Here is a 14332-nt window from a genome sequence, read left to right as displayed (position 1 = left end):
AGAGTCAGATGTCCAACCCAGATGTGACCCACCCAGGCACACCTAAAGATTTTATTTTTAAGTAATCTCTACATCCAACTTGGGGCTCAAACTCACAACCCTCAGATCAAGAGTCACATGCTCTACTGACTGAGCCAGTCAGGTTTCCCTTAGAGATTTACTCCCTAGAGTAAAAAAAAAAGTCCTAAACTGTTCCAATTGGAATAGTTCAATTCCAAAAGGAATCAGGGCAAAGGCTAGCATAGTTCTGATAGGAACAGTATAGTTCCAAAAAGGAGTCAGACTAATGGCCAAATGAGTACTCTCGGAAAAGGACAAAGACTTCAAACAGATCCCAAATAAAGGCCAGGAGCTCAAAATGCATAGGGAGCAGAGTTAGAAATTCAGGAGAGATTTACCCTCAAACTCTAGGGTCAGCAAGAAAGCAGTGAGCTCAGTGGGCTCTGTGAGTCTCACCAACCTTGAATTGTTGGGTGTGTGTGTGTGTGTGTGTGTGTGTGTAGGCAGGCACACGCACATTCTGTCTGGATCCCTCTTAAGACATCAAGTAACATCCTTAAAACAATTTTACCAGGAAAGGTGGGTTTATTCGGGAATAGCAGAAAATTGCAATTCTGGACAGGCAAGCTATGGCAGAAACCATAAGCTAGTCCAACAAACAAAGGAGAGAAATGTTATTTTATTTTTAAAAATTTTTAATGTTTATTTTTGAGAGAGAGAGAGAGACAGACAGACAGAGCATGAGCAGGGGAGGGGCAGAGAGAGAGGGAGACACAGAATCCGAAGCAGGCTCCAGGCTCCGAGCTGTCAGCACAGAGCCCGACACGGGGATCGAACCCACAAACTGTAAGATCATGACCTGAGCTGAAGTTGGACACCCAACCGACTGAGCCACCCAGGCACCCTGAGAAATGATATTTTTATGGAGAATAAGGAGGGAGCTGGGAAGGGTTGTTCTGAAGAAAAGTCCATCGAGAAAAGCAAGATTTCAGGGTAATGATGCTTTCTCATTGGCTGAGTTGCTGAGATGGTGGATTTCTTGTAGAAATCCCATCTTTCCTTGCTGGGGCCTGTAATTGATGATTCTTCCTGTGAATTGACGGTTCTTCCTGTGATTGACCTCTTGCGATATGGCATGAGAGCTCCCCCTTCTGGCCGCCTGGCTTTATTTTAGTGAGATTTCCCTTTGTTAATTTTCACAACCCTGAAGATGACCTAAAAGATCCCAAACTGCACAGAATGCCCAAAGGGGTCTAGCTGCAGATGTTTGAAAAGGTTGTTCTGGAGACTATTTCCTATAAACATAGATTAGATTCTTACCCTGACACAAAAGCAAGGAAGGTGAATTCATTTTAAGGGTTTTATTGCCTTTTAAAAAATATTTATTTATTTTTGAGACAGAGGGAGGAAGAAAGGGAGAGAGAGTGCAAATGGGGAAGGGGCAGAGAGAGAGGGAGAGAGAGAATCCCAAGCAGGTTCTGTGCTGTCAGTGCAGAGCCCAATGTGGGGATCAAACTCACAAACTGAGACATGACCTGAGCTGAGATCAAGAGTCAGACACTTGACTGACTGAGTCACCCAGGTGCCCCTTTATTCCCTCTAAAAAATGTTTATTTATTTTTGAGGGAGAGAGAGAGAGAGAGTGCAGGGGAGGGGATTACATAGGATCTGAAGCAGGCTCTGTGCTGTCAACATAGAGCCAGATGCGGGACATGAATTCACTAACCATGAGATCATGACCTGAGCCGAAGTCAGACGCTTAACTAACAGAGCCACCTCGGTGCCCCCTTTATTGCCTTTTTAAATGTGTTTTTTATTACAGTAAAATAAACATAACAAAATATACTATTTTAACTTTTTATTTTAACTATTTTTAAGTGTACAATTCTGGTGCATTAAGTACATCCACACTATTGTAACCATCAGCACCGTCTATCTTCAGAACACTTTTCATCTTGCAAAACTAAAACTGTACCCATTAAACACTAATTCGCCTTCTCCCCAGTCCCTGGTGACCACCATTCTATGTTCTGTCTCCATGATTTTGACGCTAAGTACCTCATGTCAGTGGAATCAAATAGTATTTGCCCTTTGGTGAATGACTGATTTCACTTAGCATCTTGTCCTCAAGGTTTATCCATGTTGTAGCATGCGTCAGAATTTCCTTTCCTTTGAAGGCTGAATAATATTCCACTTTATCTACCACGTTTTGTTATGCTTTCATTACCCTTTGACAATTGGACTACCATCTAAGGATTCTCAGATTCCCCTAGAAGCAAACAGTATGAGATGAAAAATAGCTACTCTGAGGCTTTCAGACCAAGTAGATGAACTGAAGAATACTTCCCATGCAAAATTCCAAATCAAAATCTCACCTTTCTTTCCGGTTTTGCTCTTCAAATCTTCTTTGGCTTGTTCAAGTCAGGCTGCTCTTCATTCTCTGCTGATTTTGTAAAGACAGAAAGAATTGCTTTTATGTTAACCTTTTTTTTTTAAGGCTTATTTGTTTTTCTGGTTATGGTATTATAGGTGGTTACAAATGGCTCACTCAATACCCAATCTTTAGAAAAAACTGATCACTATGCATATGTCCATTTTGCTTTGCATGCTGGTCACTTTCCAATATTCCCCATTCCCTAGCCAAAACAGGTAACCAAAACCTTTTCAGAGACAAAAACATGGGGGAAAATGACATTTTTGGAAGTCAATATAGTCATAGACCTAAGGAATCCCAGCCTAATTCATGTTATGATGTCGTTTCCAGAAAAGGAAAATGTGTTTGGTGATACTGGACCCAATCTTGAGACCCAAGGTTGGCACCAGAGAATGCAAGAGAAGTTATTTTTAGGTTTCCATGCCAGAAGGAAAGTTTACTTGGCAATGGTCAGCCAATCCATGTGGCTTGCCTCTCCTATATCCCTCTTCTTTCTTTCCGAAAAAGTAACTCCTTATTTTCCAAGTAATCCAAATGTGGAGGAGTTTTTAAAAATATATTTTATTTTTGGGGCGCCTGGGTGGCTCAGTCGGTTAAGCGGCCGACTTCGGCTCAGGTCATGATCTCGCGGTCCGTGAGTTCGAGCCCCGCGTCGGGCTCTGTGCTGACAGCTCAGAGCCTGGAGCCTGTTTCAGATTCTGTGTCTCCCTCTCTCTGACCCTCCCCTGTTCGTGCTCTGTCTCTCCCTGTCTCAAAAATAAATAAAACGTTAAAAAAAATTAAAAAAATATATATATTTTATTTTTTAAGTAATCTCTATACCCAACATGGGGCTTGAACTCACAGCCCCAAGATCAAGAGTCACATGCTCTACCCGCTGAGCCAGCTAGACGCCCTTAAATGTGTAGGATTTAAGATGGTCACACTGACAGTCCTTAAGAGGGTGGGGTCTGTTCCCCTTTCCTTGAGTCTGGGTGCTCTTTCCTGTTGCTTTGACCTGTAGAACACAGCAAAAATGATGCTGTGCTCAGTAAGCTAAGGCTATAAACAAATAAACGTTTGGTTTAGGGACTTCATTCAAACCTGTTTATCTGGACAGTTTGCAGGATGGGCTCTCATATTGGGAAGGAATCCCATCAAGATTGTCCATTTGGGAAATCAAGTTACTTATCAAACAGCAGTATACTTATTAAAACTTGCTTTAAGACCCTTGCTGTGCTGTGCTCACTAATGCTAAAATTTACATCAAGACATATGCCCAATCCCAAACAATTCCTGTTTTTAAAAACAATTCAGGGGCACCTGGGTGGCTCGCTCAGTCGGTTAAGCATCTGACTTCAGCTCAGGTCATGATCTCAAGGTTCATGAGTTCAAGCCCTGTGTCAGGCTCTGCGCTAACAGTGCAGAGTCTGCTTGGGATTCTCTTTCCCTCTCTGTCTGCCCCTCTTCTGTTTTTGCATGCTCACATGCTCTCTCTCTCTCAAAATAAGTAAACTTTAAAAAATAAAATAATTCAAATTTATAATTTATTTAGTCCATAAATATCAAGGAAATGACATTTAACATTTCTTTAAAATTAAGAGGGTGTTTTTCATTAAAGCTATATTACTAAAGATGAAATTCTATAGCCTTTTAAACACAATCATTGATAGCCAATAAACTAAAGGAAATACAAATGTCTTTCTAAAATTTAATCTTTCCACCTGCTTTGTAACATCTTTCTTGCCTGTTAGGTCTCACAGACTCCCAATCAATTCTTGTCTTGAAAGACCTTCTTGAACTACTCAAGCCCAGACCCCAGCCCTATACATTTCCTTTCCATGTCTCTCCATTCTGACATACTATTAAGATTGTCATGGTAGCATTCTCCATTACTGCAGCAAATCTAACAAAGGTAGTTTTGCTTGGTCTTTCTGATTGTCTTTTTTTTTTTTTTGTCAGTTTTCTGATTGTCTTTTTTTTTTTTTTTTTAGTTTATGTATTTATTTGGGGTGAGGGGCAGAGAGGGAGAGAGAGAGGAAGAGATTGAGGCTTGAATTCATGAACTGCAAGATCATGACCTGAGTGAGCCAAAGGACATTTAACCTACTGAGCCACTCTGGCGCTCTTTCTGGTTGTCTTTTTAGGAGCTGCCAGTCTACAAGGTAAGTATGGCTTTGTGAAACCTCAGTGTTAGTTTTATGGGTGGTGTTTGTGTGTGTGTGTGTGTGTGTGTGTGTGTGTGTGTGTAGGTATACTGGAAAGTGATGTAAAAAATGTTGCACCTGTGGGTGGGGGTGACAAAGTTGGAAAGCCATTCATTTATTTTCATCTACTAGAATGTAAGCTAATGAGCACAGGAATTCTATCTTCTCTGCCTTATCCCCAGCGTTACTTTATTATCATTATTATTATTATTATTATTATTATTATCATTATTATTATTTTGAGGTGGAGGGGGAGGAAAAGGGAGAGAAACTCTTAAGCAGGCTCCTGGAGCCCATTACAAAGTCCTATCCCACCACCCTGGGATCGTGAGGTAAACTGAGATCAAGAGTCAGGTGCTCAGACCGAGCCACCCAGGTGCCCCTATCCCCAATGTTTTGAGCAGTTTCTGGCACACACATAATTGTTAAGTGTAAGAATGAATAGGGGCTCCTGCGTGGCTCAGTTGGTCAAGCACCTGACTCTTGACTTTGGCTCATGTCATGATCTCATGATTCTTGGGTTGGAGCCCCGTGTCGGGCTCTGCACTGACTGTGAGGAGCATGCTGGAAAGTCTCTCTTTCTCTCTCTACCCCATCCCCCGTCTTCTTTCTCTCAAAATAAATAAATAGACTTAAAAAAAAACAAACAAACCAAGAATGAGTGAAAGAGCGACTTGTGATTGAAAACATGAAAGGCAAAGGGAAGGCGGGAGAGGGAGCGAACAGCAACAAGCGACAGGGAAGAGAAATAGTAAGGGGAAAAGAACAGTCTACAAGGCAGGGCGTGGGCCCGCGCCTCCCTGCCTAAAGGGGGCGCTGTGGGCCGCCTGTGCTGCCCAGGGCGGGCTGTGGTGGGCGGGGGGGGGGGGGCACTGGGGGCGGAGCTGCGGGCGCGCAGGGCTATGTGGGAGTGGAGAGGCTGGAGGCAAGGAACGCGGGAGGTTTCCTGAGGGAGCTGTGGAAGTACGCCTCGGTAAGTGTCCCGCCAAGGGCAGGGAGGCCTCGCGCCACCTCACTGCAGTCCCTATGCCCCTTACTATCTCCTGGATGGGGAGTTCCGGGAGGCTGAGGCGGGCTGGTGCCTGGGAACCTGTGTTCCCCCTCCTTGGGGGCCTCAGTTTGCCCGCTTGAGAAGTGGGCAGGTGGGCTGGACGCATTGCCTTACAATCAACCGGGAAGCTACAGCAACCTCTCCTGCCTCCTTTACAGCCTCCCTGCCCATCCTCTTGCCTTCCCGCCTTGGCGTGTCCTCATCACGAGCAGGTCGGAGTTCTCTGGATCAGCCTTCCCCTAGCCTCCCTTTACCTTCTTGGGAAAACTTGCTCATCTGCTGTGGCTGGCTCCAGTTCATGCTTTTCCTCCGCTGTTTACCCTTGCAGCCGATTTGGTGATTGCACGAGGCTTCTAGAGTTAGACCTGCGTGTGAATCTGGGTGGACCACTGATGAGCTGTGTGACCCCTGGGCAAGTTACCTTACCTCTCTGTGCCCCCATTTTCTCATCCCCAAAATGGGATAATAACAGAACCTACCGTAAATGAGTTAATGTGAAGGTTTAGAGCAGATATATTTTCCTGTTGCGACATTTCCAAAGTGCCTCCGCTTCTCAGCCTGTTACCTCGCAATTGTAGTTTTGCTTCAGTGATAACCTACTCGACTGCTTAATGTTTGATTAATAAATTATTCCCAGGAGGACAGGACAGTGCTCTTGCCTGCTCACCCTGTGTGGAGGAGCCTGAAGCCAGGACTGGCTAGGCTGGGTGTACAGGGGTGATCCGGATGGCTGTGCCCTCAGTCTGAAAGAGGCATTTGAACAAGTATGGCTAGGTTGGGTCTTATTTGGGGAGTTCAGCGTCTGGGCAATATCAGTTAAGGTCAATATTACTCTTGAAAGAAGGGTGCTTGCCTGGCTCATTGGGAGGAACATGTGACTCTTGATCTTGGGGGTCCTGGTGTGGAGATTACTTAAATATATACACTTAAAAAAATACTACTCTTGAGGGAATTGAATCTTGAAAGCTGCAAACTGACATTTATGGGTTTTGTTTTGTTTTTGGTCATCTTTGTATTCCAGCTTTGTCCCAGTCCCGGGAGCAGTGAAGTGCGGGCCACGTGGCTACCTCCTGTTTCGCGATGTAAATGCCTCGTGTCGTGGCTCTGCCATAGTGGAAGAGCGAGAGCACACAGGAGGCTACCTGCAGTTCAGTGTTGGCTTTCTAATTCTGCGCTTATTTAAGTGTTGAGAATGCGCTGGAATCCCCAGCTCCTCCATTTGGGTGGGTGACCACTAGCTTCTAGGGTGAGGTTTTGACACGTGGACTTGTGGGGTGACCCTGCTCCCAAGCTTGTGGTGGAAGAATTTATGTCCTCCTTACACATTTGTAAATTGACAACTAGAGTATTTTTTTTTTATTATACTTGTAAAGAGTTGCAAAAGATATCATTACCATCCTATCCTGTGGTTTTCATATGCATGTTTTCATCTATTTTGAGTAAAATCTAGGAGGTGTAGATTTCACTCGGGTTATGGAAATTATATGGCAGAGCACCTATCTGGCCAAATTGGGCCTCACTGTCCAACCCAGAAGAATGACTTCACTTTTTATTTTATTTTATTATTTTTAAAGAATTTACTTTTAAGTTAATAAAATCTCTACGACCTAACATGGGGCTTGAACTTACAACCCCAAGATCAAGAGTTGTGTGCTCTCCCAACTGAGCCAGCCAGGTGTCCCCTGACTTTACTTTTTAAAAACAGCTCCTTGAGGTATATATAATTGACATACCACATAATTGACTCATTTTAAATTTAATGATTTTTTGTAGAATTACATGATACTGTTAAGGTCAGGCATCGGGCAGGGTAAAGATGAGTCAGAAGCTAAAAAATTTTAGCAGTCAAAGGCTTTATTGGGAACTAAGGTCTCGGGCGAGGTTCCGTGACCCAGGGACAGAAAGAGAGAGGAGTCAGGGAAGTCGCGCCTGGGTGGGGTGGGGTGGGTTTTTTAAGCTGCAGCGGTTCCGGGTTTAGGTCCGGGTGGGCCTTTTTCGCGCCAGGTCGTGCTGTCGCGCGGTGATTGGTTGACCTTCGATTCGTTCTGGCGCCGCTTGGGGCTTTCCCTTGGGTTGCGCTGGCAAGATGGCCGTCCCCTCCACTGTGGTTCCAGGGACATCCTGACAGATACCATTACCATAGCCCATTTTAGAGCATTTCTGTGACACCAGAAAGATGCTTCCCGTTCTGCCCCAGGCAACCAGTGATCTTTCTGTTTCTATGAATTTATATTATCTAGATATTTCATATAAATGGAATCAATAGTTGTTGGTTTGGCAGCTCGTTGGGAGCTTCTGCGTGTAATCTGAAACCGGCAGAGGACAGAGAGCAACGTTTCTGAAGAAAGAGGGAAGCCGCTGCAGATTGGTAGGTGGTAGGTATAGCACGAGTAGATCTCCACACCCACCCACCGAATCTTAAACGTTTATATCGAGATTTGACCTGCGTTCAGTAATGTGTACCGTCCAGATGGTCTTAGTACCACATCGCTATCTCAAGGCTCTGTCCTTCGGGCAGTCTCCGGGAGTGTGAAAGGCAAGCGGGAGGCATGGTCCAAGGATGGGGGCGGGAGTAAGGAGCCTCCGGTTGCTGCGATCTGCTCACAGGTCAGCCGGTGGTCATGTCCTCTCAGTGACCTCCTCCACCATTAAGATGTTAGCCTTTTGTGACTGGCTTTCATTTCAGTGTGCTGGGTTTTTTTTTTAATGTCTATTTAGGGGCGCCTGGGTGGCTCAGTCGGTTGAGCGTCCGACTTCGGCTCAGGTCATGATCTCGCAGCTCGTGAGTCTGAGCCCCAAGTCGAGCTCTGTGCTGACAGCTCGGAGCCTGGAGCCTGCTTCGGATTCTGTGTCTCCCTCTCTCTCTCTCTGCCCCTCCCCCACTCGCACTCTGTCCCTCTCTCCCTCAAGAATAAACAAACATTTTTTTAATGTTTTTTGAGGGAGACAGACACAGAATGCGAGCTGCAAGGTCATGACCTGAGCCGAAGTCGGACGCTCAACCGACTGAGCCACCCAGGCGCCCCTAGCATACTATTTTTGAGATTCATCCGTTTTGTGGTGTATATCAGTACTTAATTCCTTTTTATCACTGAATAGTATTTGATGGTATGGATGTACGACTTTTTTTACTTTTTCCTGTTCACCAGGGATGGACATTTGAATTGTTTTCATCTTTTGGCTATTGTGAATAATGCTTCTGTGAACATTCGCACACAAGTCTTTGTGTGGACATAGGTTTCACTTTTCTTGGGTGGATGAGTTGAATTGCTGTTTATGTTTACCTTTTTTAAGAACCTGCCAAACTGCTTTCCAAAGTGGTCGTACCATTTTATATTCCTACCAGCAATATGTGAGGGTTCCAGCTTTTTCACATCCTCACCCATACTTGTCCTTTTGATTATACCCGTCCTACTAAATGGGAAGTGCTATCTCACTGTGGTTTAAAAAAACAAACAATACAGCCAACGGTCAGTGGTGCCATAATAGTGTTGTATGTTGACAGAGGGTAGCTGCACTTGTGGTGAGCACAGCATAATGTATAGGCTTGTTGAGTCACTCGCTATTCACTATGTGGTGCACCCGAAGCTAGTGAAACATTGTATGTCAACTATACTTGAATTTTAAAAAATTGCGGTAAAATACACGTGACAGATTTGCCATCTTAACCATTTTTGAGTGTACAGTTCAGTGGTATTATGTATATTCACCTTCTTGTGCAACCAGTCTCCAGAACTTTTTTATCTTGCTAAACCAATACTCCTTGCCCATTAAACAACAACTGTCTATTCTCCCTCTTCCTAACCTCCGGCAAGCACCGTTGTCCTTTCCTTTTCTATATATTTGACTATTCTAGACACCCCATGTAAGTGGAATCATATAGTACTTGCTCTTTTGTGTCTGGCTTATTTCATCTAGCATAATGTCCTCAAGATTCATCCCTGTTGTAGCACGTCAGAATCTCCATCCTTTTTAAGGCTGGTTAATATTCCACTGTATGGACATACCACATTTTGTTTATTCGTTCTTCCATGATGGACCCTTGGGTTTAGCTCTTGTGTGTGAACTGTGCTGCCATGAACATGGGTATACAAATGTCCCTTGAGACCTTGCTTTCAATTAATTTTGGTGTATACCCAGAAGTGGAATTACTGAATGACCTGGTAATTCTATTTTTAATTTTTTGAGGAACTGCCATTTTGTTTTGTATAGGGGCTGCACCATTTTACCTGCCCACCAACAGTACACAAGGGTTCCAATTTCTCCACACCTTCACCAACATTTATTATTATTATTTATTTTAATTTTTACATTTTATTTATTTTTGATAGAGCACAAGTGAGTGAGGGGCAGAGAGAGATGGAGACACAGAATCTGAAGCAGGCTCCAGGCTCCGAGCTGTCAGCACAGAGCCTGATGCGGGGCTCGAACTCAAAAACCGTGAGATCATGACCTGAGCTGAAGTCGGATGCCTAACCGACTGAGCCACCCAGGCACACCTGTTTTGTTTTGTTTTGTTTTGTTTTTTGATAGAGGCCCTTATGGGTATGATATCATTGTGGTTTTGATTTGCACTTTCCTTATGACTGATGATGTTGAACACTTTTTCATGTGGTTTGTGCCATGCGTACATCTTCTTTGAAGAAATGTCTACTCAAATCCTTTGCCCATTTTATTTATTTATGTAGTTAGTTTCTTTCTTTTTTTTAATATATGAAATTTATTGTCAAATTGGTTTCCATACAACACCCAGTGCTCATAAAAATAAGGAACGCTTCACGAATTTGCGTGTCATCCTTGCGCAGAGGCCATGCTCATCTTCTCTGTATCGTTCCAATTTTAGTATATGTGCTGCCGAAGCGAGCACCCTTTGCCCATTTTAAAATTGGGTTATTTTTCTTTTTATTATTGAATTGTAAGAGCTCCTTGTATGTACTAAATGTGAGCTCTTTATTAGATGCAAGAGTTTCTTTAAAACATTTTTTTAAATGTTTTTTTCTTTTTGAGAGAGAGAGAACAGGGGAGGGGAAGAGAGAAAGGGAGACAGAGGATCTAAGACGGGCTCTGTGCTGACAGCAGATAGCCCAACGCGGGGCTTGAGCTCATAAACGTTGAGATCATGACCTGAGCCGAAGTCAGAGGATTAACCGACTGAGCCACCCAGACACCCTTATCAGATATGAGATTTGTAAATATGTTTTTAATGGTGTCTTTTCACAAATTTTACAATTTTTATAAAATCCAGCTTATCAATTTTTTTTTCTTTTTTTTTTAGGTAGACTCCACATCCAGTGTGAGGCTTGAACTCACAACCCTGAGATCAAGAGTCACATGCTCTACTGACTGAGCCAGCCAGGCACTCCTAACTTTTTTATGCTTGTGCTTTTAGTGCCATATCTAAGAAATCTTTCTCTAACCCAAGGTTGTGAATATTTACTCCTATGTTTTCTTCCAAGAGTTTTATACTTTTGGCTCTTTCATTTAGGTCTGTGATCCATTTTTAGTTGATTACTGGCTATGGTGTAATCAAACATTTTAGGGTCCATCCCTGTGTTGAACATTCCACTCTTCTAGGATGGACAATGCTTAGAGCTATGCTGGGAACTGGATGAAATAAGGCTGTTTCCTTTAGTGTCTCTTGTTGAAATTCTTTGCATTGTTCTGACTTCTCCATTTACCTTAATCTCATTCTGAAGTTTTCACACTGGGGTGATGCACTGGATCAAAGGAGATTCTGGGTGGTGAGTAATTGGTCCTTCTTTTGTGCAGTGCATAGGGTGATTGAGCAAGAGGGGGGAAGGAAGTCATAGGCATTTTCTCAGCCTGCTAGATCAAGTATATGTGGGAAAGAGCTCTGACGGAAGCAGAGGGCCTGAAATTGTCTTCAGAGTATCCATCATGCTCAAAGTCATGATCCCCACGGAAGGTCTTCCTATCCCCAGGTCCATGTACCCAATTTGAAGACTGCTACTTAAGATTCATATGAAGTGTTGGCAAGGTTGGAGAGAAATTGAAACCCTCATGTATTGCTGCTGAAAATTTAAAATGGTATAGCATATGTGGCAAGCAGTCTGGCAGTTCCTTAAAAAGTTAAACGTAATTACCATATCATTCAGCAATTCCACTCCTAAGTGTATACCCAAGGGAACTGAGTACATGTTCACCGAAAACTGTTACACAAATGTTCCTAGCAGCATTGTTCATAATAGCCAAAAAGTGGAAACAACTCAAATGACCATCAGGTGGTGAATGAATGGACATCTGGTATATCCACACACTGGAATATTATTCACCCGTAAAAAGGAACAAATACTGAAGCATCCCACGACATTCCAAAGTATGCTAAATGAAAGAAGCCAGACACAAAAGAGGACATTCCATTTATATAAAATGTCTGATATACAATTCCAAAGAGACTGAAAGTACATTAGTGATTGTCAGAGGTGGGGAGGAGGGGAGCATAGAGAGTGACTATTGGAATTTGGGGGAGGGGGCCAGTGATGAAAATGTTCTGGAATTACTTTGTGAATGTACTAAAAAAACATATTGTACAATTTACCTTTATTTAAAAATTTAAAAAAATGTTTTTTAATGTTATTTTTGAGAGGGAGGGAGAGATAGAGCCAGTGTGAATGGGGGAGGGGCAGAGAGAGAGGGAGACATAGAATCTGAAGCAGGCTCCAGGTTCTGAGCTATCAGCACAGATCCCAACAAGGGGCTCGAACCCACAAACTGCGAGATCATGACCTGAGTGGAAGTCAGATATTTAGCTGACTGAGCCACCTAGGCACCCCTAAAATTTACCTTTACAAGGGTGAATTTTAGTGGTGCCTAGGTGGCTCAGTGTGTTAAGCATCCAACTCATACTTTTGGCTCAGGTCATGATCTCATGAACGTGAGATGGAGCCCTGTGTGGGGCTCTGCACTCAGTGTGGACCTGGCTTATTAGATTCTCTCTCTTTCTCTCTCTCTCTCTCTCTCTCTCTCTCTCTCTCTCCCACTCCCTTTGCACCTCCCTTGCTCGCACAAGTGCATGCAGACTCTTTCTGTCTCTCAAAAAAAAGGGGGGGATTTTATGGTGTATGAATTATATCACTTAAAATAATGGAAAAATTCCTTACTTTGGTGCTGCTCCTTCCTCTTTATTTTAATGCTTTACTGGTTCTCCCTTTTAGTCATAGACATCTCAGCATCTTTTTGGAGGTAGACAAATGCACAAATCAATTTGTTAAGGAAAAGGAAGCCATCCTTGCTGGCCCCAAATTTGGCCTTGGACAGTGTGTTTTGGCTTTGCCATGTCTCCTTACCAAGCAGCACGTGGTTCTAAAGGAAGAGGGGACACCAAAGTGGAACTGAAATCAGTGAAATAAAATTCATATGTGTTTGTTTGTTTCATTACACATTGCCACTGTGAATTTTAGTTCATACTTACCAATGGGGTTCTTGAGCAAATGGCCCAAGAACAAAGAATTCTTGAGACATCTTTGGTGCAAAAAGGTGATTTTATTAAAGTACGGGGACAGGACCCGTGGGCAGAAAGAGCTGCACTGGCGTGGTGAAGAGTGACTGGGTATATACTTCTAAGTTAGTGGGGGTTAGGGAGAATGTAAGTCTCTAAGGAATTTGAAAATAAGCCTTTCAAGACCTTTAGGGGTGCTGTTAAGATAAGGTTAAGCTACTGTTAAGATAAGGTTACTTTTAGTCTTTAATAAAACAAAAACATCAAGGAAGTAAGGCAGCCATGAGTTGCTTGGCAGCAAGGTCATGCTCTGTGTTTCAGGTGTCAGTGGGCTGCAAGCTGTAAGGAGATTTAATTTAAGCTACATTTCTCTTGCCTTTGTTTCCCTCATCACTTACCTGTTTCCCTTTTTTCCAACCCATGAGGCTTTCTGCCAGTGCTTCCTGCATCATCTCTAGATTTTGCGTTGACTTAGACATTTTCTTTAGCAGAGAAATAGAGTTGGGAGGGCATCTCAGGGTTGTGATTAGCTGGTCTTCATTGTTGTGTTTGCTTGAAAATTGGTGTGATGGGATTGCAGGGTGGGGGTTAGAGGCAAGCATTGCTGCTTGTAAAAGTTTCACAGTGCTAGTGATACTGTGCGAATGGTTTTCTAATTTATTCCTAAAACAATTTATCTTTCTAGGACTTAAGATGTCTTCAGTGGCCAGGCGTCGCAGAAGACAATATGGAACATCTTCAGTAGCTAAAAGGTAAAGTGAAATATTCTTAAAATATGTGTATTGGTCTTTAGATGTTCTCAGAGTAAAATAGCAAAATTATAGGAAGACATAATCCAGATATGAAGGTTTAATTTTGGTGATTGTTGTTGATTTTACTTTAAATTTTTTTTTTTAACGTTTTTTATTTATTTTTGAGACAGGGAGAGACAGAGCATGAACAGGGGAGGGTCAGAGAGAGGGAGACACAGAATCTGAAACAGGCTCCAGGCTCTGAGCTGTCAGCACAGAGCCCAATGTGGGGCTCGAACTCACGGACTGCGAGATCATGATCTGAGCCGAAGTTGGCCGCTTAACCGACTGAGCCACCCAGGCGCCCCAACTTTAATTTTAGTTTATATAATTTAAAAAATGACGTTCTTTTAAATCTTCTAGTAGCAATTTACTTCTAGTAATTTAGTAGTAATCTAGTAGTAATTACTA

The 14332-nt window shown here is 43.0% G+C and overlaps 1 protein-coding gene and 1 non-coding gene across 2 annotated transcripts in view; one reads left to right on the top strand and one right to left on the bottom strand.

The window, feature by feature from the left end:
* The first annotated feature begins 5530 nt into the window (after positions 1 to 5530).
* The window catches only part of LOC102956738 (nuclear receptor coactivator 5-like), a 45817-nt gene continuing 37015 nt past the window's right edge, over positions 5531 to 14332 (top strand). The window contains exons 1-2 of the mRNA XM_042970025.1: positions 5531 to 5593; positions 13816 to 13882. Of these exons, the coding sequence (XP_042825959.1) occupies positions 13824 to 13882 (59 nt within the window). The 5' untranslated portion in view covers positions 5531 to 5593; positions 13816 to 13823. The remainder of the gene's footprint in view (positions 5594 to 13815; positions 13883 to 14332) is intronic.
* On the bottom strand, positions 10432 to 10538 carry LOC122234437. Its single transcript, XR_006212225.1, has one exon. It is a non-coding gene; the product is annotated as a U6 spliceosomal RNA (small nuclear RNA).

Source organism: Panthera tigris, chromosome E2 (genome assembly GCF_018350195.1).
Source record: "Panthera tigris isolate Pti1 chromosome E2, P.tigris_Pti1_mat1.1, whole genome shotgun sequence".
In the NCBI taxonomy this organism is placed as follows: Eukaryota; Metazoa; Chordata; class Mammalia; order Carnivora; family Felidae; genus Panthera; species Panthera tigris.
The sequence above is the reverse complement of the archived record's forward strand: the minus strand, read 5'-3'. Positions and strand labels throughout refer to the sequence as shown.